This window comes from Aptenodytes forsteri, unplaced genomic scaffold (assembly GCF_000699145.1).
Source record: "Aptenodytes forsteri isolate BGI_AS27 unplaced genomic scaffold, ASM69914v1 Scaffold145, whole genome shotgun sequence".
Taxonomy (NCBI): domain Eukaryota; kingdom Metazoa; phylum Chordata; class Aves; order Sphenisciformes; family Spheniscidae; genus Aptenodytes; species Aptenodytes forsteri.
The window spans coordinates 21095-46730 of record NW_008795122.1 but is presented as its reverse complement, the minus strand read 5'-3'; the positions used below and the strand labels follow the sequence as shown (position 1 = coordinate 46730).

At 38.0% G+C, this 25636-nt stretch overlaps 1 protein-coding gene across 1 annotated transcript in view; it reads right to left on the bottom strand.

Moving 5' to 3' along the window:
* PMS1 (PMS1 homolog 1, mismatch repair system component) overlaps nucleotides 1-25636 on the bottom strand; it is a 47690-nt gene that overhangs the window by 7892 nt on the left and 14162 nt on the right. Inside the window, exons 5-10 of the mRNA XM_009277115.2 lie at nucleotides 19344-19460; nucleotides 15318-15440; nucleotides 13124-13267; nucleotides 10885-11780; nucleotides 4255-4710; nucleotides 3596-3726 (exon numbers count right to left, since the gene is read on the bottom strand). Of these exons, the coding sequence (XP_009275390.1) occupies nucleotides 3596-3726; nucleotides 4255-4710; nucleotides 10885-11780; nucleotides 13124-13267; nucleotides 15318-15440; nucleotides 19344-19460 (1867 nt within the window). The remainder of the gene's footprint in view (nucleotides 1-3595; nucleotides 3727-4254; nucleotides 4711-10884; nucleotides 11781-13123; nucleotides 13268-15317; nucleotides 15441-19343; nucleotides 19461-25636) is intronic.

Below are 25636 nucleotides of genomic sequence, written 5' to 3'. Positions count from 1 at the left end.
AATCAAAATCTTTATAAAAAGTTCCTCTGTGCCATAACTTGCCAAAAGGTAGGAATTTAAACTGTGAAGAAGCATCTTTAACAAAGACCAGCTGAGATGCAAGCCCAACACAACAAGGGAATTAACCAAAGTCACCTTCCAAATTAATGCAGCTGTTCAGATTTGCTTGTTATTAAATAAACAGTCAGTCCTGTAAAACACCCCCCACACCAAGAGGAAATAAGGAATGAATCTATGGTCCTATATTCAAGTCATTATATACTCACCTAGGAAACAGTCCTAGTGAGGTGCTCAATACCAAAGCAAGAGGTCTTGTGTTCCAGATTAACATCTGAGTATTATGAGTAGACTCAATATATGATAATAGGCAGCAACACTCAGGGTCCTTCTCTTCTCCTTTGTCAGAATATGTGTGGAGATTTAAAGAAATAATCAATGCAACCTACTAGACTGACAGTCCTCTTCAGAGATCACCATGGGTCAAGGAAAGCCCCTTCTTCTGTAGCCAAAACTGCCAAACATCGAATTGGAGCAGCTAAGTTTCCTTTGTTCTTGTTTTGGAAGGTATCTTAGAGCTACCGATGGCATCACAGACTTATCCACATGGATCAACAGAAAGGCTTGTTATTTTGCAAGAAGAAATTACCAGAAATACCACTTTCACATTCAAATTCTAAGCTGAAGAAATGGAACCTTTGCTTGTGACATAAAAGAGGATGTCTCTGTCAGAAAAAGGAAATTTTCTAACTACAGAAAATAAAACTCTTAACCCAGGATGAAGAAGGAAGCCATGCACTAGTGGCTATTAATAAGAAATCAACCAGTAGCAGAAAGGGACATCTAATATGACCATGTCAAGGTTGAAGTCCCAAAGGAAAGCATAGGCCTTCAAATACACTACAGTGGACCCTGACAGCAAGAAAGAGTTGATAGTTCAGTTGAGAAACAGTAAATACTAGGACTGATCTAATTCACCCAAAAAGTTGGGGAAAAATGAGTTATAAAGGTATGTGCACAGAGAATGGGGTTCAGTTGTGCTGCTATGGATGCTGCTAAGGTGAAACTCTCCAGCTACCGTGGGTTAAGTGCACATTTGCATTCTGGACACCTCTCCACAGCAAGATGTGACTTTATCATCCACCATGCAACATGGCAACCCCTGTCCCAAAAAATTAACAATATATCCTGAAGAAACAAAACCTTCCTGAGGCAACTTTTAGTTCAACAACACCTGAATGCCCCCCTTTTCAGGCTGTGTCTGAGTTTCAAAAAAACCCACAAAAATTGACACTGAATTCAGACAGCAAACAAAAAAAAAAATCCTTCTATAAGGACAATGAAGAATGTTTTATGAGATGAACTTGTTCTCTCATGAGTTGAGAAATCCTACAGAACGCTCAGGTCTAAGTGGGACAAATCAATCCTGGTCTGCAGGTCACTTTCCGTAAAGATTATACAACAAGAATCTATAAATTAAAGAACCTCAAACTGCATAGTGAAATTCCCAGAGAAGGACACATAAGGACTGTTAATAATTAATACCTATGTTTCTAAAAATCAGCTTTAATAAGTATTTGTAGAAGACAGTAGCATATGTGTAGAAGATAGCATATTTCAGGGATGAGTTTAAGAAAAAAAGAAAAAAGAGGGACTGATGAAGTATTAAATAAAAATCCTTGGGTCAGTTGGAAAAAAGTCTGGGAGAAATTCCATTTGCTTGCTGGTATTTCTACCTTCATCTGCAATGGTATGCTCTTCTAATAACAGAGGCTGTAACTGCTATAATGTCATCAGCAGAAGCTTATAAACATGACTGACAAGCCTCAGATGTTATTAACATTTCATTCAAGTAGTTAAAGTGTAAGACTGGAACAAAGAACTGAATTAGATTCCCAGTCTTCATATGGGCTAGCCTTATGGTACTGATCAAGTCTATGACCACGGTTCGTCGACCCATATAGTACATATAAAGCATTTTTACTTTCACTAACTGTAAGCCAAATGAGAACAGTTTCATCACAAGACTTCATTTCCTTAATTTTACATACTTAGGAACACAGGATTGGAAGACTGTTACTACTTCCCAGTTACTGTGTCGAGTCCCTTGCTGTTATATTGTACAATTCTGCTCTTAAACTAATCAAGCTATCTTAAAACTAGTTTCCCATCTCCAGTACCACAAGATTGGTCAACAACTCTCCTCCGTTGTTGCCTAGAAACTGTCTTCAAATTTTCACATTCAATTTATTCACATCCAGTTTACATTAATTAGATTTTGAGCAAACTTACAATATCAGGAGGTGGCGAAAAAAAAGTATGTGAGCAAAAAGGCTAAGCAACAATCCCTTTCTCCCATCGTTGTCTAGAGACACATCATAGACTTCCTCAGCTTTTGATTTGCTAGGCTGAATAAACCTTTTAAGAGCTGCCTCTTACAATATGCACTTTATTCACCTAATCATTCAATCTAAGATTATTACCACGAACACCTCTTCTACAAAGTTTTTGCTATTTATGTAGGGATTTAGCCAGTCAGAAAGAAGTTTCCTTGGTTTTGCTGTGCATGATTCAGTAAAGAAAACTGCTTAGGCTCTGTTCTTCCCAAGAGTCAGCCTCTGAGTGAAGGAGTTGCTCTACATTGCTTTTTTGTACCTACCCTTAAAAGATCCCATATGTTACAGTAGATCTGTCATCACTGTACATATGTGGGGATCTGTAACACATGAAGCTATAGCATTTCTAACAGCTCTTATAGTGAATCTTTTCTCTGAGCTATCAGCTAGGTACTACCCCCAAAGACATTCACTTTTCTTGGAATTCTGCTAGAGAAATCCTGATCCGCAGAACCTACCCTGACTGGGTTGCCCCTGGTTTTCCAACAGCATCCCTTTAAATCGTTCTTCAGAAAAACGTATAAATATTTGATCTCTCTTGCTAAGGTAAAAGGATCTTATATGAAACAGATTTATTCTGTGATCAACATAGAGGCATTGAAAAGTAGGCTGTCTCAAAAAAAGTTCGTATCGAACTCTATCAAAAGGTGTGACGGTGATCCTGTCACCCTCTCTTTACTGGCCCCTTTGGGCTCTGTGTTACAGCTCTGATGTGAAAGTAAGTCAATAACCAGATCCAGCTCCTTACTGGACCTCCTCAACTGCTCAACAGCAGAGGAGTAGTCAGCTAAAGCACGTACTTGCAGAATCTTCTGCAAGTAGGTATCACCTTGGAAGAAGCTGCCAGGACTAAGGAATTCTCATCAGTTTAATCTAAATTTGTCAGAATGGCAAGGATATCGACATCCAGCATTTTGAGAAAAGAAAAAAAAAAAAAGTCAGGAAAATGTGGATTTCAGAGCATTCTTTGAAATACTATTAAAGTTTTCTGTTCAGTTATCAGTTTCCATTACTCAATGTTCTATGTAGAAGATTACATTCTTTGCCAAGTAATAAAATCTCAATGTTAAGGAAAGCAGGATGTTAGTGCTTTAAATGATAAGGCGATGTAGAATAACATGATCTACATTAACAATCATTTAAATCATTAAATCAGAAGAAACAAGCCACAATACCACTAAAAGATTTTAAACCCATCATACCTTCTATCACTTTTATCTGGAATCCATTTGCTACAAGCCTTGGATCTGACAAATAACCTGATCCATTGAAACGCTGGTAATCCTTCTGCATTTTATAAAGAGCAGCCATATACTGAGATCCACCAGTAAGACTGGAAAAAAAAATATCCCCAATGCGTTAAAAACCAAAATCCTTAATGTGAAAATGTGAGAAAAATACAGAAAAAAGTAGTAAGTGATGAGGAATGATCAAGATTTTTAAAAGTATTCTGAAAAAGCAATTTGTTTAAAGAAACAAAATAGCAACTATTCACGTATCTTAAAGGGTGACCAAGTTTAGACATATAATAATAATTACATCAGCCATTCCCTAATCCATGGGGGAAGGTTAGCTAGAGTGAAGTCGTGAAACATTTAATTTTCTTCTGGGGGAAGAAATTTGTCTTTGCTGCATTACCAATGAAACTGGTCAAAATTCATACTTATTTCAAATGGAGTATGACGAGGCCTGCTCATTACTATAAGGTAGAAGTATCCAAAACATAAAATCTGTTCTTACAGATAAACGAACGTACAAATAATCACAGAATTAGCAAACAGGGCCTCACCAGAGTTCACTGTAAATAATTATCAAATGATACTTGAAATAACATACAAATTCTCGCTCAATTGTACTATACCTGTCTGTTAACACAATTGACTTGTCCAGTTTCTCTACTGGAAGCTTATGATTCATCAATAATCTTTTACATAGCAGGGCTTCTTCCAATCTATATGGATTCAGCAACATTAGCTTTTTTTCAGTAGCAAATATCCAGACATCAGGAAAACTCTGACGACGGATCAGGAAAAGCTCGTGTTCATCTGAATCATTTTTCTTGTGTCTCTGAAGCTGATGTCTACAGGAACTCAGAGAAAAAGGCACTGTCACAATTTTCATAGGCTGTTCAGGTTTCCGCTTCTTTTCAATTTGAGCATGAAATATCTTGTCAAGCTTCTGCTGGTCTGATGGGGAAGTCTTCAGCTTGGGTTTCTGTTTTTCTGCCTCCTTTGTTGGTCGGGGCACTGTCTGTCCCATAGCTTTCTTGACCTCTCTGTTGTACCGTTCCAGGTCTTTAGCAGCTTTTACTTCATAACTTAAAAAAGAAAACAAACCAGTAGCATAATCAGATAAGAAACCCCAAACCCCAACTCCTAACATACTAAAACAAAAGGCAAGGTAGCCATTTCGACAGACAAGAACAACTCCCATGGTTCATTCAAGTAGCCGCATCAATATGTTTTCCACTATGACAGAGATGGAAGGACATTGGGGACTGTGCCCATATTACATTACCCTTTGAAGATGATGAGTTGGAAATTTTCCTTCATCACGACAGCCAGCAAAACCTGAATTACTGAAGGGGGAGGAGTAGACTGCATCATACAAAGAGCTACAGCAAGTTGCTTTTGACCTCAGTCCCAAAGACTATGTTTAATTCGCAATCAGATATATAGTTTTGGAAGGAGTTTTGTCACAGACACATCCAGCCCAATTCACGAAGTCATTTAAGCTTCTAGAGCTCTACAGATTTCAAGGGGGGTCCATGCGGTTAGGTAGGAGTTTGGAGTCTAAATAATTTCATAAGCCTGAGGCTTTACTTTATATAAAGAAGTACATTTGATTTCAAATGGCCTAAAATTAGCCACATGAATAAAAAGCGTGAGAATACAGAATAGATACGATTATCACAGAATTCTGTAACTAATAAACTTAGAGATTTTTCAAAAAGTACTCAATAATGAACTACTAAATGCTGTCTAAACGGTTAAAACATTACTACATACTAAATCTCTACAACCTGAATGGATTCTTAATGAGTTTACAAATGTCAGGAAAATAGCTAAACTTTTATAGATGCCAGGTTTATACTTGCCTACTGCATACGAATCTTACTTTTTTGAAGGCCAAAATGATTTGCTGAACTCCCTCTTTTTGCCCTTATTTGATATTCTGAATTCTAGCAGGTAATTCAAACCGGTCCAATCTTCAATAAAAAAAAGTAGTACTATCCTATGTAAGTATTGGAAATAAGTATTTTAGCTGGGCATATTTATTTATTGCTACTTGCTGAACAGTTTGATTCAATTATGTGTATGCATGCTGGAAAATTAAGGTCAACAAAAGGGTCACCATTTGCAATTAATTATGATGTGCTAGCATTCACATATGGTACCAATATTTAGTTAACTAAAAAAGTCAGCTTAAATAGTTTCTTGCAATAAATCATGTCCTAGAAAATATGGAGTAAATGTTAAGATAAAAAACATCTGCTCCTTTTAAAATGAATGGATGAAATCACTTGAACAGAATTTTTTTTTATCCCAAATACATTTATAGCTTTGACCAGATCAATAAATACTTTGTATTGAATAGACCCAATTGTAATACAGGAGAATTTTTAACTATAAGAGAACTGAGCTTTCAGTGATACACTGATAATCCAAAACAAAAACACTTCCAAAGAAAGTCCAACTTGCCTGTCATTTTAGGCTACCAGCAGAAAAATTCTAGCCTTACAAGCTTTGATTGTGAGGGTTTTGCAAAGTCATATACATCATTATTAGTGATTTGCTCAGAATCAAAGAAAACAGCAGGTTACAAACTACGAGGGAACACCTTTGCCTTTCCAAAAATCCTTCCACAGAGGCAAGTATAATCAACAAGTGCTACAGTAACAGTTTCTTCTCTGCTTTGTGAATTAAGACTGTGAAGTTAGGATCCTTTCTTGAAGCTCCAAAACCTAAAGCCAAGGAAATTTGGAAAACTGGGTGTAACGAGGGAAGTGGAAGACTAGAATGAAGTCTAGTTTCAAAGGCAGCTTTGGTTTAACTAGAAAAATGGATCCACCATTTATTATTTTCCCCTTGCATCTGAAACCCAAATGAAATATTTAGCATATAACAAAAACCTTTTAATATAAGGTCTCTCAGACCTTACAAGACAAATAATCTGAATTTGACTATTTGGAGAAAACTCTGACTGGAAATGGCCATTTGTGTACGTTCATACGTATCCAGAATAGAGAGGTTACATTCTGAATGTAATACGTCTCAGCATCAGCCTCTTCACGTAATGAAACCAAATCAACTCAAACTACCACCATGAGTAAGTATTACACACTACTTCTGTGTTTCCTTCGTGAACAGGAAAATAATAAAAGCTTTTAACTGCCCATATCAGCTTTTCACAGTCATCTTCTGAAATGCATAGGTTTCAGGTGACTAGCACTGTTTCCTAGGAGTGGACAATATGGGCCTACTGTTATCAAGCATTGGAACAGGCTGCCCAGGGAAGTGGTTGAGTCACTATCCCTGGAGGTATTTAAAAGACGTGTAGATGTGGCACTTAGGGACATGGCTTAGAGGTGGACTTGGCAGTGTTAGGTTTACGGTTGGACTCGATGATCTTAAAGGCCTTTTCCAACCTAAATGATTCTATGATTCTATTATGACTGAAGAGATGTTGGGGACAAGCAACAGTATGGAAGGATTGATACCAATTATTAATAACATTATTCATGATTACTGTCTGGCAATATATTAATGGAGCTGGATGGATGGCCAATGACCAGATGGTACCACAAAATGACCTCCATCCAAAGGAAAGAGAACTTGTTAACTAAAAGGTTAAAATACAGTAAAAAAGATTTTTTCTGGAATTGCTAAGCAAGCATATTCACCCCAATGTGAAGGAGCTGCAAATAATGCGTACACACACACACACACAAGCCATGAGATGCATGGAAAGTTTATCAGGCAATAAAAAGCTACCACACATGAGCTAGTTACTACTAGCCACTAATGACTGTCTATGTGCTCGCTCTTACCTGTCAACAGACAGCAAAGGCCACGCTACCTGAAGTAACATTTCTCTCAAGGTACAAATATACTCATGAAGAATTACTGTAGAGCGCTGACAAGATAATTTGTTAGCCTCATGATAATGTGTGTAGCTCTGAACCTTTCCTACACCTTCAGGATAACTACTGCTGCCACTGTCATGGCACTTGGAGGGATTTCTCCCACTCCTACCTTAGCATGATATGCGAGAAATATTAAGGCCAGAAACATACACAAGCTGTATTAAGTAAGAGCAGAGTGAGTGCAAGAAATTAAATCCTTGCTTTGCAAAGCAGGGGGATATACGATGCTGCCAACATGGACATGCATGGAAGCTTTCCTCTTCTATTATAACCTAAAGACCATAACATTTTACATTCCGGTTGAGTAATAAATGCTGGCTTGTTTTGAAAAGGTTATCCTATGTCACTATGAGACATCTGTTGGTTGTACTGCTCCCAAAAGGGACTTAAGCTCATTTAGACCTGCTGGAGGAGCCACAGAAAGAAACAGAGATGCTGAAGCCAAGCACACCCATTGTAACATAAATGCGTGACTTTATCACAGAAGGATGGAGGACTAGAGCCCAGGAAAAATGGTGTCTTGCCAGCAACGTTGCATGAAGTTGGAGGCATAGTGTGCTCAGAACTGTGGCACTTTGGCTGCCCTGTTGTATATGCATTTGTTGTTACCTCTAGGTGGCCCAATTTATCCAGAGTATCTGGTAGGCAAGATTTATGTTCTCTGCCAGACATACAACAATTCTTCTGGATTGTTGCCTTGGAGGAAAAGATGTCTGTGTATCTCTTCCTCTTTGTCATTTTCTGAGGCAATTTTAAAAGATTAAAAGCAGAAAAGAGGTACACCAAAGCTGAAATGTATGGCTACAACTAGCGGTAAATTTTTCATTCACTTCAACATCCACTGGACCATACTGCTTTCATTCCTACATATAAGGAAAACTTCATTACCAGAGAGGTCTCCTTCCTGAACTAATACAAAGTTAATCTGTAGGCACACTTTTAAACATAACAGTTGTACCAGGAAAGCAACCATGAAATCTCAAAAGCTAAAGCAGAGCAAATTAAAATTTTCTGAAACAGCTGGCAGAACCTTTTGTTTCATTTCATTAAAAGCATGAATATAATCAGAGTAGATTTCTAATATTACATTAATATTTCTGCTAATGCAGAGACGGACAAAACACTCTCATGTATGGTTTTATGATCATGGCATGTTGCTTGCTTGGTGAGCTTTAAATTAGGTAAATCAGAAGCTAGATAAAAAGGTTTTACTTAACTCTGAAATAGCTGGTATTCAGAACAACGCAGATGTTTTCAAAGTCAAGAAGTCAAGGAAAACACAGATATATTAACAGTAATTCACTAGGTATAGCTTCTCTTCACCATTTTCCCAGTCAAATCTCTCATTAGTGTTAAACTTACACTGTTTTGACTACTATAATTTCCTTTTCAGTGGTCTTTCTTAATTCCCCTCTCCTTGCTTCCATAACATGAAGAAAACACATTTTCACACCACTTCCAATGAGTTTGTTCTTCAGAACCAAAATTTCATTTCCCAAACTTTCTGCTACAAATCACAGTATGCATTCACATAATTACATGTAAAACTATTGAAGAACTACTTCCATTTTCCTCATTTGTATGATGCCCTACAGTGTTTTATATTTTATAAAATTACAAACAAAATGTGGAAGGTTTGGTGTTTCTTTTTTTTTTTTAAACTGTCTCAGAATTTTTCAAAATCTGTTATTTTAATCCATCTTTTACCGTAATACAAGTTCCACATAAAGGACAACATATACCTAATATTTTAACTAATCCAACCCCTGCTCCAAATTAGGCTAAAATATTTCCCTTACTTGCAGATGGATTTCAAAAACTCATTGACAATTCATCTTAGAAAACTATGGAATTTAACTATTCATATTTTAATCTAAAAAGAGATTTGGTTTTGACTGAAACAGATTAAAATTCAAACTGTACTATACTCTCTGAACCAGCACTGGAATAGCTGTTTAGGGGAAAAAGAAATTCCTAGTGTCATTTGATTCCCAGTCAAATCTCTCATTAGTGTTAAACTTACACTGTTTTGACTACTATAATTTCCTTTTCAGTGGTCTTTCTTAATTCCCCTCTCCTTGCTTCCATAACATGAAGAAAACACATTTTCACACCACTTCCAATGAGTTTGTTCTTCAGAACCAAAATTTCATTTCCCAAACTTTCTGCTACAAATCACAGTATGCATTCAAATCATTATGTGTAAAACTATTGAAGAACTACTTCCATTTTCCTCATTTGTATGATGCCCTACAGTGTTTTATTTTATAAATTTGTTCTTCAGAACCAAAATTTCATTTCCCAAACTTTCTGCTACAAATCACAGTATGCATTCAAATCATTACATGTAAAACTATTGAAGAACTACTTCCATTTTCCTCATTTGTATGATGCCCTACAGTGTTTTATATTTTATAAAATTACAAACAAAATGTGGAAGGTTTGGTGTTTCTTTTTTTTTTTTAAACTGTCTCAGAATGTCTCAAAATCTGTTATTTTAATCCATCTTTTACCGTAATACAAGTTCCACATAAAGGACAACATATACCTAATATTTTAACTAATCCAACCCCTGCTCCAAATTAGGCTAAAATATTTCCCTTACTTGCAGATGGATTTCAAAAACTCATTGACAATTCATCTTAGAAAACTATGGAATTTAACTATTCATATTTTAATCTAAAAAGAGATTTGGTTTTGACTGAAACAGATTAAAATTCAAACTGTACTATACTCTCTGAACCAGCACTGGAATAGCTGTTTAGGGGAAAAAGAAATTCCTAGTGTCATTTGACTGGGTTTTATAAATACAATTCTGAGGTAGCCTGGGTTGTGATACGTACTAAATTTAGAGGAAAGGAGTTTACCAAATGTTCGAGTACTAAAAATCCTGAAAAAGAATTCCCACTTTGTAGCAATAAAAAAGAACTGTTGGTTGGAAAAAGCTCTGGAGGAACTATACGGTGCCTCGTCCATCACCATACTCATTTTCACTGACAGTGCATCGGGTGCGACAATATACAGGCAGCCCTTAGAAAACAGAAGTTTGTAGGATTCAAACAGTACAATTTCTTGCCTGTTATCTCTAAATAACAATTCAGCAAAACTGTCCCTACCTAACTGCTGCATGGCACAGTGGCAAAATGAGTAACTCAAATCAGCAGTGCACGTATGCACACAGAAAAAGATGACAACTCAAAATATTGATGCTGATCTTGAAAAGCCAAAAATAATTTTCTGCTCTATTTTTTCATAACTAACTGGGAAGTTACAATTTTTTTAATTCACTACAGGTGACTCATTGGTAACTACCAGATTTAGAAGCAAGACAGCCTGAAAACTTACTTTCTTTTTTCCTCTTCGTTCAAATTCTTCCACTGCTCTTCAATTTTCAGCAGGATGTCCTCCATGCTGGTCTTTGGATTATCAGTTACCAATTTTGGACGACATTCTTGAGTGAAAAATCCAATTGCAGACTTCGGTTTCCTTATTATTCTACTACTAATTAAGTCATAAGCCGTCACGTGACCGAATTTATCACTTATCACATTTCTTTTCTTTACGCTTTGATTTGAGATTTGTGAATCATCGCTTTGTTCACCAGTATGTTCATTTTGCTTATTAATTGTTCCTCCAACTTCAGGAATCAAAATCTTAACAGGTTCCAGGTTGTCTCCTAGACGGTCTTTAAATCCACTTCCCATACTCCAATTATCAGCAGAGATTTCAGGTAAGTCTTTAGGGACTAAGGCTTCCTCAATTTTTTCTATTTCGTCAATATTATCAGAACTCAAAGGATGCTCATCAGCTTTTTTAGACTTGGGGTCCACGGGAACACTGTTACTTTGAATATCGGTCATATTCTGTCCATTCTGTTCCTTCTCACACAATAAATTTAAGGAACTGTCTGGAAAGGCATCACTCTTAGAAACCTCTTTTTTGTCCAGGCGACTATGTACATTATCACCACAAAACGTCTGATGATTTAAGCAGATCTCTGTGTTTTTTCCTGCTTGACAGTTTTGCACATCACTGCTGAATGAAAGGAATGAAGTATGAGCACGTAGATCATCGTTTCCAGATGGTCCCATTTCATTAACAACCACATCTGTTTGTTCTGTTCTATGAACAAACATGTCTTCTGAGGTAACATCTGTTTTATTACTTTCACCAGGGACTGTAGCAGGTAGTGGCCCATACAGTGATTTCAACACATTTTCAACAGCAAGTAAGACAGATTCCTGGAAGAAAAAAAAAACAACAAAACAACAAAACCAAACAGAAAAGCCACATGCACAAGCACACCTGAAAAAGTAACTGACAGATATTGAGAATATAGAACAATAAGCAAAGTGATCTTATTCAGAATATTTTTCAGACAAATCTGGACAGATTATTGCATTTCAGTTGTTCACACATGCTCAAAAAGACTCTGAACTGGACACCTTTAGCCTCAAGTATTTTGTGATAGGTATTCTGCTTCACTGGTTTACTCTGATATCACAAAACCGATTAACCGCTTTCTTTATAGCAGGGTACTAACTGCTTAAACCAGTATCAGATAAAGCTATTCCCACCTAATATGGAGTTAGAAGCTTATAGTCAAGACAGATGCACCAACAACATCCCATTTCATGTAACCGTGTTTCTGTAGGTGCTTTTATGGTGCATGCTTCCAAGACAGCTTTGCGCCAAATGATGGAAATGAAAAAGAAAAAAAACCCCAACCCACAAAATAAAAGAAAAAAGAAAAAACAACCCTTTTTCTAATGCTGAAGGAAAGTTTTAAACTAGATCCAATGTGAGAATGCTGTGTTAATTTTCATACAAGTGACATTTAACAGGCAGTATATTTACGAAATTAACATAGACAAATACAAAAACTTTCAGTGAAGAAGAGGATTAACATACTGGTGTGACTACCTACATTCACACTGAATAACCTATGTGGCCTTCTTAATTTATGTGGCACTGTTTTTCATATGAAGTGCTAATAAATGAAAGTGACTTTATAGAAATTTATCACTATACAGCCTCTAAAACACAGACATATACGGTCTAAATTTCAGGTCTTGATAGTATGAACAGGATATTCTGAAACTTAAGTGATGTCAACAATAATCTATGCACACAATGGCAAAATATTGCATTGACCAGAAATCAACTCCCCCCCTGCCCCCACCTTAATGTATGTGGCATTTAAAAAGTGATTACTTAGTGTAATATGAAGTTAAGCATGAGATTTATGTAGGGACACACCTCATAATTCCATTTAGCTTCTCTCACTATAAAGCCATCTGAAAACAAAGTGATACACACATATATCTGACAGTGTAAAAATGATCTTTGAAATCAACTGGGAAATTAATTTTGAATCATCTTCCACTTAGCCTGTTCAATATTTTTCAAACAAAACAGTCCTGTGATAAAGGCAAGCTATCATGCAACTAAAAAAAATTAAAAAAAATAAAAAAAAATCAGTGGCACTGTTTACCTTCAAACATTTCAGTAGTCCCAGAAGCCCTTATTATGCTTACATAAGTAAAAGGTTGACAACTCAAAAACAGATTAAAATCTTAGTTACCTTATAATGCAGTAAAACTTGAGTTTTATCAGGTGTTAAATTCACATCCACAGCAGAGGCAGGTACAGTAATATTCAAAAAGAAAACAGGATATAAACGAGTACAGTCCTTGTGCGTCACCAGACTGTAGTACTGTCGAATTAACTAAAGATTGATTTAATAAAGAGATGTCAGTAAGGGCAATAAAATAGACACAAAGGCACAGAAACAAAATTTGACATTATAAAAGCATAACTGGTTTGTTAGGGTTTTTTTAAAGTTAAAGGAATGCTAAGAAGGTCCTCGTGGGTATACATGTATGCCGGAATAATTACCAATAACCACACAGTAATTGGTGGCTTCCACATCTTCACAGCTAAATTAAAAAAAAAACAAACAACCCACAATTCCAAGACACTAGTGGTAGCTACTTTGACCTTCTGAATGAATGCATTGATCACACTTGGAAGAAAAGATATGATATGCCCAAATTGGACTGCAACTCCAGTACTTACTTCCTCAATCAACACAAATACTATTATTTGTTTGCTTTTTAAAGAAAATCTACTTAAATAGCATGCAACTACACTGCTGTCTCTTTCAGCCACACTAAAGTCTGTCTGAGAAAATAGCACCTGCACCACAGACCTGCCCTCTTCCCAGAACAGGACTAATTTGTTCCTTTTATTGACCCAATTATAAATTTACAGCTTTTCTCAAACTCTGCTTGCCCTTACTATTTTCTCTAGAATCCTCCCAAAAACTCCTCCAAAAGACTACAAAATTATTTAGTTGTTTCAGAATTTTGGTCTCATTAACTAGAAGATCAAATAAAGATCCTTGCATTTCCCTCTAGTATCAGGGATCCTTTAACAGACATACAAACTGGAGAAAAGAATATGTTAACGAGACAAAAAAAATTGAAAGCGTAAAAAATGAAGAGCTGCTGCAGATTAAATTTTAAATTTTTAATTAATTTTTAATTATTAAATATTGTTTAAATAACATTAAATTTCTTTAAATATTTTCAAGTTATTTTAACCTTAATATTCCCACAGCCTGTCCTCAGCTGGCACTGAACTGTAGTAATGAGAGGTCCACCAGCACTTCTTCCCCATACATAGCATGGAGATAAAAGTAAGTGATCTATAGCTTGTTTTCCAAACCTATCAAAGTGTACTCTTACAGATGTATTGTTATCCTCACCTGGCCAAAAAAAAAACAATTAAAAAACTGCAAAAGAAAGAAGAAAAAAAAAAAGGCAGCAGAAGACTATCACTTGCACAACTACAAGAACAGCCCTAAATGAAGGGCAAAGTATTTTTACTTTGTATGATAGTACTCTGAATCCCACCTTGAATCTAGGCCTCCGCGCTCTGGTTAAAAAGCTGTCTCTGTCATGGGATTCAAGCTGAGCTTTGAACTCCCAGAAGAACCAGGCACATCAAATATTGCATGGAGATGGATTAGCCTTATCTGGCACTTAACGTACCAACACAAGTTCAGGGTTTACATCTACAAAGCTTTGCTTGCCAACTGAAATTACTTCATTGTCTCCACTTTAAAACCTACACGTACAATTTGGCATGAACATGATTTTCTTTTCTGGGGAGGGCAAGGATTAGGACAGCAAGGCTGCTCCAAGTGAGGTGCTGCAAGGTTCAGTAGTGTGAGAAACCCAAGAGTATCAAATTCTGCCTACACAATGCCTAGCTGTAGCCAACGCTGCTGCACTATCACTTTCATTTTTATCCAATGCATACACAAATTTAAAGGGAAAGTATGCGTATTTGCTTGATAAGTCCACAGCAAGAAGTGGACAAAATCAAAACTTTATTTTCAGAAGAATTCTCTTACAAGAAACTACATAAAGTTCCCCCATGGAAAACTGCACAGGTGTTTTTCTGCAGGCTAACACAAAGAAAGAATCAGCTATTCTGGTCTCTCGCATAGAGTATCTGAAATTACATTTTTTTTAAACGGCCATAAACATAACCTCCAGCTCTGTGGTTGTAAGTGACTGCAGCAAATGGAACAGAACTGAGGCACCAGGAGCATCAGACTTGTGGAAGACATTTCTGTTGTAAATGCTAGTATCTTCACCTGTAATACCCCAGTTATTTTACATGGGAAAAAGGTTGTAGATTGCATAGGTGTCTCTGTCCTCAAAGAAGTCACCTTTCTATTCCTTGAATAAAAAGCTAGAGGATCTTACCTTCAGTATTTCCTTCTGATGAACTGGACGATTATTTATAAAAACAAAACTCCTTTCTGAACTTGAAAGGCTTGTCAAAGAACTGTCTGACTCAGCTTTTGGGAGAAATCCAGAAAGATTTATCTGCAATGATAAACAAATACAGTGCAAAAGTCTTTTGAAGAGAACCCCAAAAAGGTTTTTTTAGAGGTGAGATATTAAAATGAAATTATACAGGAGTCCAAGTCATTCAAACGCATACATTGCTTCTTGAAAGTTATGATACAAAAAAAAAAAGCACTTGAAAAAAAAAAAAGAGGTTGAGAAGGATGGGTTTGTATCTATTTTCCTTGATCAATTTATTGAGAAATTTCCCATTTGGACTGCCAGTTGCACCAGGTTGCTGTCTGCAGCTGAGGGCTGCGGAGAGCAACACCAGCCAGCTTTAGGCTGGGTGACCGCAGGGTTGCCAACTTAACCCCTGTACAAGCTAAAGGCACGCACTAAAAAAACTTGAAAAAAAAAAAAGAGGTTGAGAAGGATGGGTTTGTATCTATTTTCCTTGATCAATTTATTGAGAAATTTCCCATTTGGACTGCCAGTTGCACCAGGTTGCTGTCTGCAGCTGAGGGCTGCGGAGAGCAACACCAGCCAGCTTTAGGCTGGGTGACCGCAGGGTTGCCAACTTAACCCCTGTACAAGCTAAAGGCACGCACTGCTGCCCAACCTGGTGAAGGCAGTAGTGAATTACCCCTACGGGGAAAGCCCAAAACACACAATCCCTCACTTTCAACATGCAGGACACCTTAAATAGCCTGTCATAGGGCATTTATTCAGGACACCTAAATTTACCTACACCACCTGTATCCAAATCATCTGACTCTCAAGAGTGCTGAGCACCCACGATTCACAGACTGCAGCAGAACCTGTGAGCACACAGCGCTGCCAAGGAGCCTTGGAAAATCACACAATTCGAGTACCTAACATTAACTCCAAGTTTTAAGATTTTTCTGTTGAGATTCTTTAGCTTAGTTTTTTTTAGGTCAAAATGAGGCCGATGACTTGTGCTGCCTGTCCCATCACCTCCCCCTCTCCCCCACCAAGCAACTTTGAAACTGTTGGATCGATTTCAATTCAATCTGATGAAGAAGCAGAAATCCCAAAGATATTGTATTTCCACAATTTCTGTGGTAACTGACAGCTGTTTGGAGAGGAGAGCCTCAAGATAATGACCTTACTGAGGAAAAGGCAATTGTAACTTTTCAAAAGCCAGGATCATCAGCATGTAAAAACTGACATGCCGACCAGTCCACATACTGCCCCACACATTGCCCCATTGCCACTTGCCCAAACTAATAGGTGAAGGAACACTGGGGCATCGTGAGGATGGAGATTTTGGAGATGTGGGAAAGTTTGGAGAATGTCCTGGTAGCAGGGTGGATCACTGAACACAGAAATCAGACCTCGTTAGCTTTGCTTTTGGCAGAACCACTTGTATTTACTAAAATCCAAATTATCATGCATTTGAAACGGAATTTAAAATCCCTGGGATTTGGCCCATCCTTCCCATTCATCTACGTCATGCCAGCTATCTGCTCATGTGCTGCTCCCTTATTCCCTCTTGACCTTGTAATAAGCATTCTGTGCTAAAGCTGGAGTGTTCTGGTCAGCAACGTCGCACATAACCAAACACCACTGGTCAAGTAAAAGAGGTGTCAAATATCTGTTGGATGATTATCAGAAAACAACATGCAGCACTTCTAGATTTTTATTCTGCAACTTTAGCACATCCTCTCTGAATGTCCCTCCTCTACGCTTCAAGCTCCTTTTCTAATTCCCAAATATTTGTACAAGTCTTTCACTTCAAACAATATTTTTATATACAGACAACATTAAAGCAAAACTGAAAGTCTCTAAATAACTCATTTAAGAAGTTGCCAGATTTAGAAATGGTTATTAGAATTTTCACATACAAAAGTATACGAAGTATAAAGACAAAATTACAGAGACTGGAAAATATTACAGAATTTTTGCTTTTAAGTTAGATCAACTGTTTTCAAAATTAATACTTTAATAAAAAAAAACTTATATATGTATTAAAATATAGCTGTGTTGAGTGGACAGCAGAATGTCTTTCTTAAGTACTTATCTTTTTCCCAGTAGCATGTGTATCTGCTAAACTTAACCTCCACAGAAAAAGAAGAGACTAGGAAAATTTCCTGTGTGAAAGTTTTCAGCCAAAATATATCCATCCATTTACAAGACTGGGGATGTGAAAAGCATAGATGCTGTTTTGTACATGTAAAAAGTTGTGTCAATTCTTTATTTTCTTAGTTTTCTTTTTATTTTACAAGTAGCTCCTGAGTTTGCATGCTTTGGAGTCAGCTTGAAATGTGTTCTTGTTTCATTCAGTCCTCATAATGGAGATGTTTTAAAGAAGGCCAGTCTTTAAAACCCCTGGATCACTTGTTACAGAAGTTTTAACTCTGCAGTTAGCAAGGTACAGCTTACAGAAAGTTGTTTATAGCAAGATTAGTTTTGTCTTCAGAGTAGACTTTGCAGCAAAGGAGTATAAAGCTACACAATGAACAAGTAGGAAAGGAAAAGAATTAAAGAGCTGCCCTCTGAATGAGGCATGGACCTAATGGGAAGGAAAAAAGCAGCATATGCCCTGCCATTAAATACCTACCCCAATACCAGCACACAAGGGAGAAAGAAAGGGTTACGCAGGCAACCTTAATTCTGTCATTTCATAGTGTTTGGCTGCTTAATTTAGAAACGTCCATGGTTTCTGAACGTAGATTTGTGCATGAGCAATATGCATGGATCACTTATACACCTATAAGTGATGCACGTGGTATTTTACACACTATTTAGAGACAGAGAGAGATGGAATGTTCCCCAACTTCTATTCAAGGAGTATGGATGCCTCATGATATAGCAGAGAGGTAATGTGAGAACCTGAGTGCCTCCTTGAAGCTAGTCCCTTCTAAATACCCCCATGTCTTCCTTTCGGAGCCCCCTGCACTTGCCCTGTGGGGCACATCCAACCTGCATTCAGGTAAGAATCACTCTGGATGTTCTGTTCAGACGTAAGCAACTAAAACTTTGTAAACTACAAGAAGCAACTTTGTTTTTTCCCCCCTCATTTCCCTGCAAATGTATACTACAAGCATTCTGACAAACTCAAGATTTAAGTCTGAATAATGCTATTAAATTTTAATACATATATATATTCAGACTTTAATAAAGTCTAAAGAATGCTATTAAACACACCTTACCATGCTGAATGCAGCATGGCAAGGTGTGTTTAATAGCCACTGTGACCTTACAGATGGTGATTCATCTCATCTATATGACTGGTCAAGATTTATTACTACAAGATACAGGAAAATGCAACTTTGAAGGATCAGCAGTAGCAAGACTCCCCTTTATAAGAATATCTCCAACAAAAATGGAAGCAGAGTAAAAAATTTTTTGAAAATATTAGACAAAGGAGATTATCATGGGCAATTCCCTCAATTTCAACAGGGGCAAAGAAAGTCAAGTGCACTGAATTTTTTGAAAACTAACTAGTATTTCCTTGAAATGTATGTTTATGTTCTAAGTATGCTGTTTCTTTTGCTGCTCAGGTGCCCCTCACTGAAATTGAGGTGATATTCTTTAAAGTATAAGGCTAAGAGGCCACGAGGATGAGAATGATATAAATGCTTAGATATTAATCAGAGCACAACCTGCCTGTGGGCCAGGAATCCCAACTCAGACAGCTCTGAGCAATCAGCAATTCTGCATTTGTCATCACAACTGTTTTTACTGCCATTTGATCAGTGCCACGTGAGTCCTCACTAGATGATTCTTGGAGTGGATTTTCAATCACCAAACCAATTAATTTTACAGAGAGGACAGTAACAGAATCAAATGCATTAATCAGATGTCAATCTGAAGATAATATTCTCTTTTTCAAAGTCTCCTTCTTTTTGAATATTGATTTAGCTCTCTTCTTTGACAGGCTTTAAGTGGATTCGGGAGAAGGAAGTTTAAACTCACCTCAGGATCTTCACAGCAGTGTTGAAAAGGTACCATACTGCCCATAACGGCTGTTCCCAGAACTGACATACAGGCCATTTTGTGATCTGACACCCTGGTCTTCTGCCAAATAACTGCCTGAAACAAATGGCACAGAGTCAAATTTTTGACATTATATTTGTTGAACTCAAGTCATGTCTATGAACATGCATATGCAACTGCACACATACTGTATATGTAACATTCTGTACTTTGACCCTCTTACGTTCGCAACTTTCAGTGTTAACACACACGATATGGTACTTTTTGGCATGCCTTCTCATATTGTATTACTTATTTAGACTCGTAGCGATTGGTAAATTAAGCAAAGCTTGTATTTATGGACGTTACACGGCTAATCTGGACTTCTGCACCTGAAACAATTGTTAAAAACAAATCAATAAAAATACTACTTCTCCTCTTAGATATATAGCAGTAGGCTTTGTGTTTTTACCGAGCTTATAAATTGAGTTTATGACATGTCTCTGGCATGGTGGTCAACATTTGAAGGTGGGCACTGCGACGCTTATGGTACTTATACTCAAGAGAGAGGCCATTTTGGTAGAAATCAGGCTATTAGATGTCCATTCATAGCTCTTATGTGGATGCTCTAGGTCTATGACAAGCCTGCTATTTAGAAAGGAAAGCAGTTTCTAAGGAAGTATTTACAAGGAAAGCAGTTGTTTGTCTAAAGAAAACTTTGTAAAAATTAGAAGGATAAAAGGATATCTGCTCTATTAGCTTCATATCTTGCAATACTATTGCAAAGATTTAATAAATACAGTAAGGCAGTATGAACTGCAACTTGCATCAGAAGTTATCTGTCAAGTCCACTTACATATACACAAAGCATCAGCTACTTTGAGAGGTGAAATTTTGTCTCTCACTAATAAGAAGTCCTATACTAAACAGCCACAAATTTAACTCTGAATCTGCTGACTTTTATTGCTGTGTATCAACAACAAAAATATTTTGCTTAGTTGGCTTTCTGCTTCTAGGCAACTGAGACTGCTAGATTCAGATCCACTTTATATCTATTTCCGTCACTGTTAGCTGACTGAGTGCATTTCAATGTGTAACATTCAAACACAAAAGAAAAAAAAAAATGCAGCAAGTTGCACTTTAAATCTGATGTTACAGTGCTGTTTAAAATTGATGTTTTAAATAGGTGCTAGGCGTCCAATAAATTCAAAATGAGTTCACAGTATTCTGGTACAGGATGTTATGGGAAAGCATGGTGAGTGAGCAAAGAATATACATGCACCCATCTCAAGAAATGCAATACATAGCCTTAAAATTCCACCTGTCCAGTAGGATAGTTGCTGGCCTTGAGGGGTGAATTCCACAGAAGAACACGGTGCTCCTGTAAAATGATATTCCCTTCCTACAGGACAGGTGGAATTGTAAAGCTTTGAGACTGTTAGGCCTAAAACTATTAATTTTCCATGTACACTCTGCAGCATTTGTGAAGTGGGGCTTTTTAGTCCTGCCTGAATCTAACTCACCTCCTAGACACCAGCCTGACAGACCTTTGCACATGCTGGATCACAGCTTAGTCATCCTACAGCAAGCGTGAACCCCTCAAACATAAAGGACAATTTATGTCGGGGCGGGCAGCAAATACAAAAAGGGGAGAAGGGGAAACGAGCAAGCAGAGCCACGGGCCGTGTGTCCACAGCTCTGGCAGGGAGAGTCCCCACCGTGCTTTGGCAGCAGGCAGCAGCAAAGGACACCCCGGGGCTGCCCAAAGCATGCTGCCTCTCAGCCTCTCTCCTCTCCACCTGCTGTAAATCTCCTCAAAGACATTTTGGAGTGATGAAAGAATTTGTCCTCTTCTTTAGAGCTCCTCTTATAAAACATATCCTGTACTGTTTCTATTTTAAAATTGGTTACTTAAAATGGAAACACAGAGTGCCAAGCAATTTTTTCTTTACTGGATATATTTTAAATTAAACGCATGTGACCAAACTGAGAAAGACACTTGTTACATGACTAATATAAACATCATGCTGTTTATTTTAGGTTATACTAGTGTGATGCCGCAGGTACTGATATAAATCTTAGCTGTTGATTAATGCAAGGTTATTACACTGCTTGACCTGCTGAATGGCTGATACTCAGGACTGTGAAAAGATCACTTCAGTAAGGTGGTTTTAAGAAAGCTGTGGAAAATGAGAACTTATTAAATGCAAACTTGCTAAAAGTAGATACTGTTAATAAGTTCAGGGGGTAATTTTTAACTAGTCATATATTTATGAGATATTGATACTCAGAACTACAGACAAAATTTTAGGAACTAGTTACCACTGTAGGTTAAGTTAAAGCCTACATACTAAAGAGGCCAGGCAACTCCTAAATTTCTATATTATATAAGCACAGAATAAACTGTGTGTTCATTTTTAGCCCTGACTGCACATTATGAAGCAACAACATAGGAATAGCTGGTAATTTAAAGAAAACTACTTTTCTAGACTCTCCAGATGTATCAACAGGCATTAAAAAATCCACGAAGAAACAACGCATGTTCCATTTCATTTATTTTAGAAAGTGCCTGTTTCCATGAGGTTCCTGCAATACCCTATTTTTTTAACCTTGCTTATACCCTTTAGTTTAGCTAAAAATACACACCGCCCCCACCCCCCCATATTTTTTTTCTAGGTCATATAAAGCGGGTGTCCAGGATGAGCCAAGGAAGAATCTGACTCTAGTCAGTATGATGACACTGCAGAAACAGCCTACTCAAAGATATAATATTACATATGGCCCATCTTAGGTTTTGCTAGAGCTAGCCAAATATATCCCACCTCCCTCCTTGTTTCATTGAAGGGGATTACATGATCTAGATCTTACAAAATGTCAAAACGTATATAAAATCTATTGCACATATACAGAAGATAAGTACGTGTGTGTGTCTGTGTGTATGTATTTCTCCACCCCCATCCAGCCCTAGGACATACGCATACTTTTGTGAACGATGACAATGTACATGCACACATGGAGCAGGCATCTCTTATTTCAGGATGCATACACATAGCCCAGAAGGATTCCTTGAAAAATGTGTAAAGAGTGGAGAAAGAGTATGCAAACTCTTCCCACTGGGGTCCCTGGTATATGGCACTAAGGAGAGTAAGAACTGCTCATTATTTGTCTCCTCAAAGACACCAAGGAACGACAGAGAAAAATTGCAGCCACTCCTTATCCCTAACTATCCTTCATATTTTAGAACTTCTACTAGCAGCCACAATGATTTACAATCACAGACAAAAGAAAAATCTTAATTAGAGCTGGGGACTGGGTGCTGTTGCTGACTGTGGCTACTTCAGTGCAACTATGATTTTATGAGTTGAACAGATTCATCCCGTTTACCTTATTACTACATAATGGCAGTAACTTAACCAAGCGGACTTTTACTACCCAGAAACCATCTACTTACTTTATTTTGTGACAATGATTGTGTTATTTATCCTGTAATAAAGTTTGAGGGTGTAAAAGTCTAGTAGAGCAAGCACTGTACATGAACTGTAGGTTGGGAACGTAACATGAGTTCGCTCTGTAAAAGAGAACTGTATTTCACAGTCTCTCTAATTTTGTTTTACATGCTTCAAGAATCCTGTCACCCTGGCATCTGAGAGCTCACTGTAGATAGTTAACTCTTTGGGCCAGTATGTTCCTTAACTTTCCTGACTTAAAACCTAATAGTTTATTAGTCTCCAACAAAACCGAAAACATCGCTGCCTACCTGTTGAGAGGGCATACAAACAGGAACAAAGCCAGGCAGTAATACCAAAAGTTTGAATTCAGCCAAAGGGAAACAAAAAAGACACAACCTTGTACAGTGTGTATAACCTCTTCTGCTCATGATGCACAGACACCTGGCTGCAAGGGCTGGCAGGTTCTCTGCAGTGGAAGAAAACCTATCAGCTAAGATCAAGAAGACACCAAGATAAATTCTTAACCACATTCTTTAAAATCCCAGCCTTGAAAAGCGTCGATGTTGTCTATCAGCTCCATGCCATAACTAGTGTCTTGTTTTAACACCAATGGTAAGTTATCTTACTAAGAGAGAGCTCTTGCATAATCTTCCCTTGAAAACAGAAATCATGGCAGTTTTTCAATTTAGCATAAAGAAAAATAATGCAACTCTCTACATAATCATAACTATTTTCCCCCATATTTTATACTTGCCCCTGAGGAATCAGTTGTCCCATCCACTTCATAAATGATAGTGGGACAACTACCAGCAGAGGTATGCAATAGAGAAACTCAAGGCACCATTTTTCCCCTCATCAGATGCAGATGACATCTGCCTATCTATTCCATGGGCACCAGCCATTACAGCTATCAAGGGAATTTGTTGAAAGACAGTCATGTTCCACAGCACTGTTCATCCTACAAATTCTGACGTATTCCTGCTCAGATTTCCCTTTTGTGATACGAGAGCACCCTCTCAATGAAAAGGCTTTCTTGAGCATCATGCAGTGGAGAAATGCTTGGGTTTGGGAGCTGGAAGGTAAGTTAGGAGAGGAGCTAAGAGAGATTACAAGGAGACAAGGACCTTCATCTGGTAAGACGTCTTCAGATTTCTTGTAGTTCTTTCAAGAATTACAAAGACTATAGAGAGAGTTGTAAGTTTTTTGGCTGCTTTAACCACGCATGTTCAACTGTGGGTGTTTAGAGAAATTCCACTTCCATAGCAGAAGGAAAAAAAACCCCCAACAAAAACACCTCCCAAACAATTAAACTACTGTCAAAAAACCCACACAGTTTCTAATCCTAAACTGTCATTCAGAGGATGTACATCATTACAGTGAATTCCACTTAAATAAAGGAGGTTTAAAAGCCTTTTGTAAAATAGCGGTTAACAAAAGTAACAGAGAACATACCTAACTGTGACAAAGTGCATTGGTAAGGAAGAGGGAAAACTCCCAGGCGGCTTTGGAAACATCCTTTTTCTGCTAACCTTTTTTAAATGTACAAAGTGAGTGCGAAAGCCTTGCAAGAGCTAAAGGCACATCTCAGATTCTGCAACACACACTACATATGTGAAACAGTAATTGTTTTGAGATTTCAGACATATACTGTGCTGTCATTTGAAAAAAGTGATGGATGAGAAACTGGAAACCTCAAGGAATTAGTAATAGGATATAAAGCATTTCACCTCTAGGTCACCAGTTCAAATTCAACCAGGTTGGTAGTGACCAAAAGTAGTTACCATCTGGCAGCTGTTCTCTGGCTGATGTAAATTGAGTTGAGGGTCTCAGCGCATTTCCTAGTGGACAGGTGTCCTCATCACAAAAAACACCATAATCAACTCTCTGTTTGGCTTTCTCAGCAAAGCCACTGAACAAGGAACGAAAGTGAAGACTGAGCTATATTCCAGGTCAACATGAAAGCATGTCGGCTGCAGAGCACTGCAGATTCTTAATCATAATTCCTCTTTATATTTTAAGACACACAGATTAGGGAGGAACTTAATTTATCATTACATTAAACGGAGTAGCCTTTCCAACTCAAGAGCGAGCTTACATGCTGCTGTTTCTGCTCAATGCAGATTTCTTTCCAACATGCAGCTACAGCAGAGTTTGGAAGCAAACTATAATCCCATTATTAAACATGGTAAATTTACACTAACACACTGTATTGGGTTTGTGTGACAAGGTTTTGGTAGCGGGGGGCGTATAGGGGTGGTTTCTGTGAGAAGCTGCTAGAAGCTTCCCCTATGTCTGATAAAGCCAATGCCAGCCGGCTCCAAGATGGACCCGCCACTGGCCAAGGCCGAGTCCATCAACGATGGTGGTAGCACCTCTGGGATAACACATTTATGAAGGGGGAAAAAAACCCAAAACTGCTGGGCAATCAACAGCAGGGGAGAGAGGAGTGAAAATATGTGAGAGAAACAGCCCTGCAGACACCAAAGTTAGTGAAGGAGGAGGGGGAGGACAGTGCTCCAAGCACCAGAGCAGAGATTCCCCTGCAGCCTGTGGTGAAGACCATGGTGAGGCAGGCTGTCCCCCTGCAGCCCATGGGGGTTAACGGTGGAGCAGATATCCACCTGCAGCCCATGGAGGACCCCACGCCGGAGCAGGTGGATGCGCCCAAAGGAGGCTGGGACCCCATGGGAAGCCTGCACTGGAGCAGGCTCTCGACAGGAGCTGCGGACCCATGGGGAGAGAAGAGCCCATGCTGGAGCAGGTTTGCTGGCAGGACTTGTGACCCCATGGGGGACCCACGCTGGAGCAGTCTGTTCCTGAAGGACTGCACCCCATGGAAGGGAC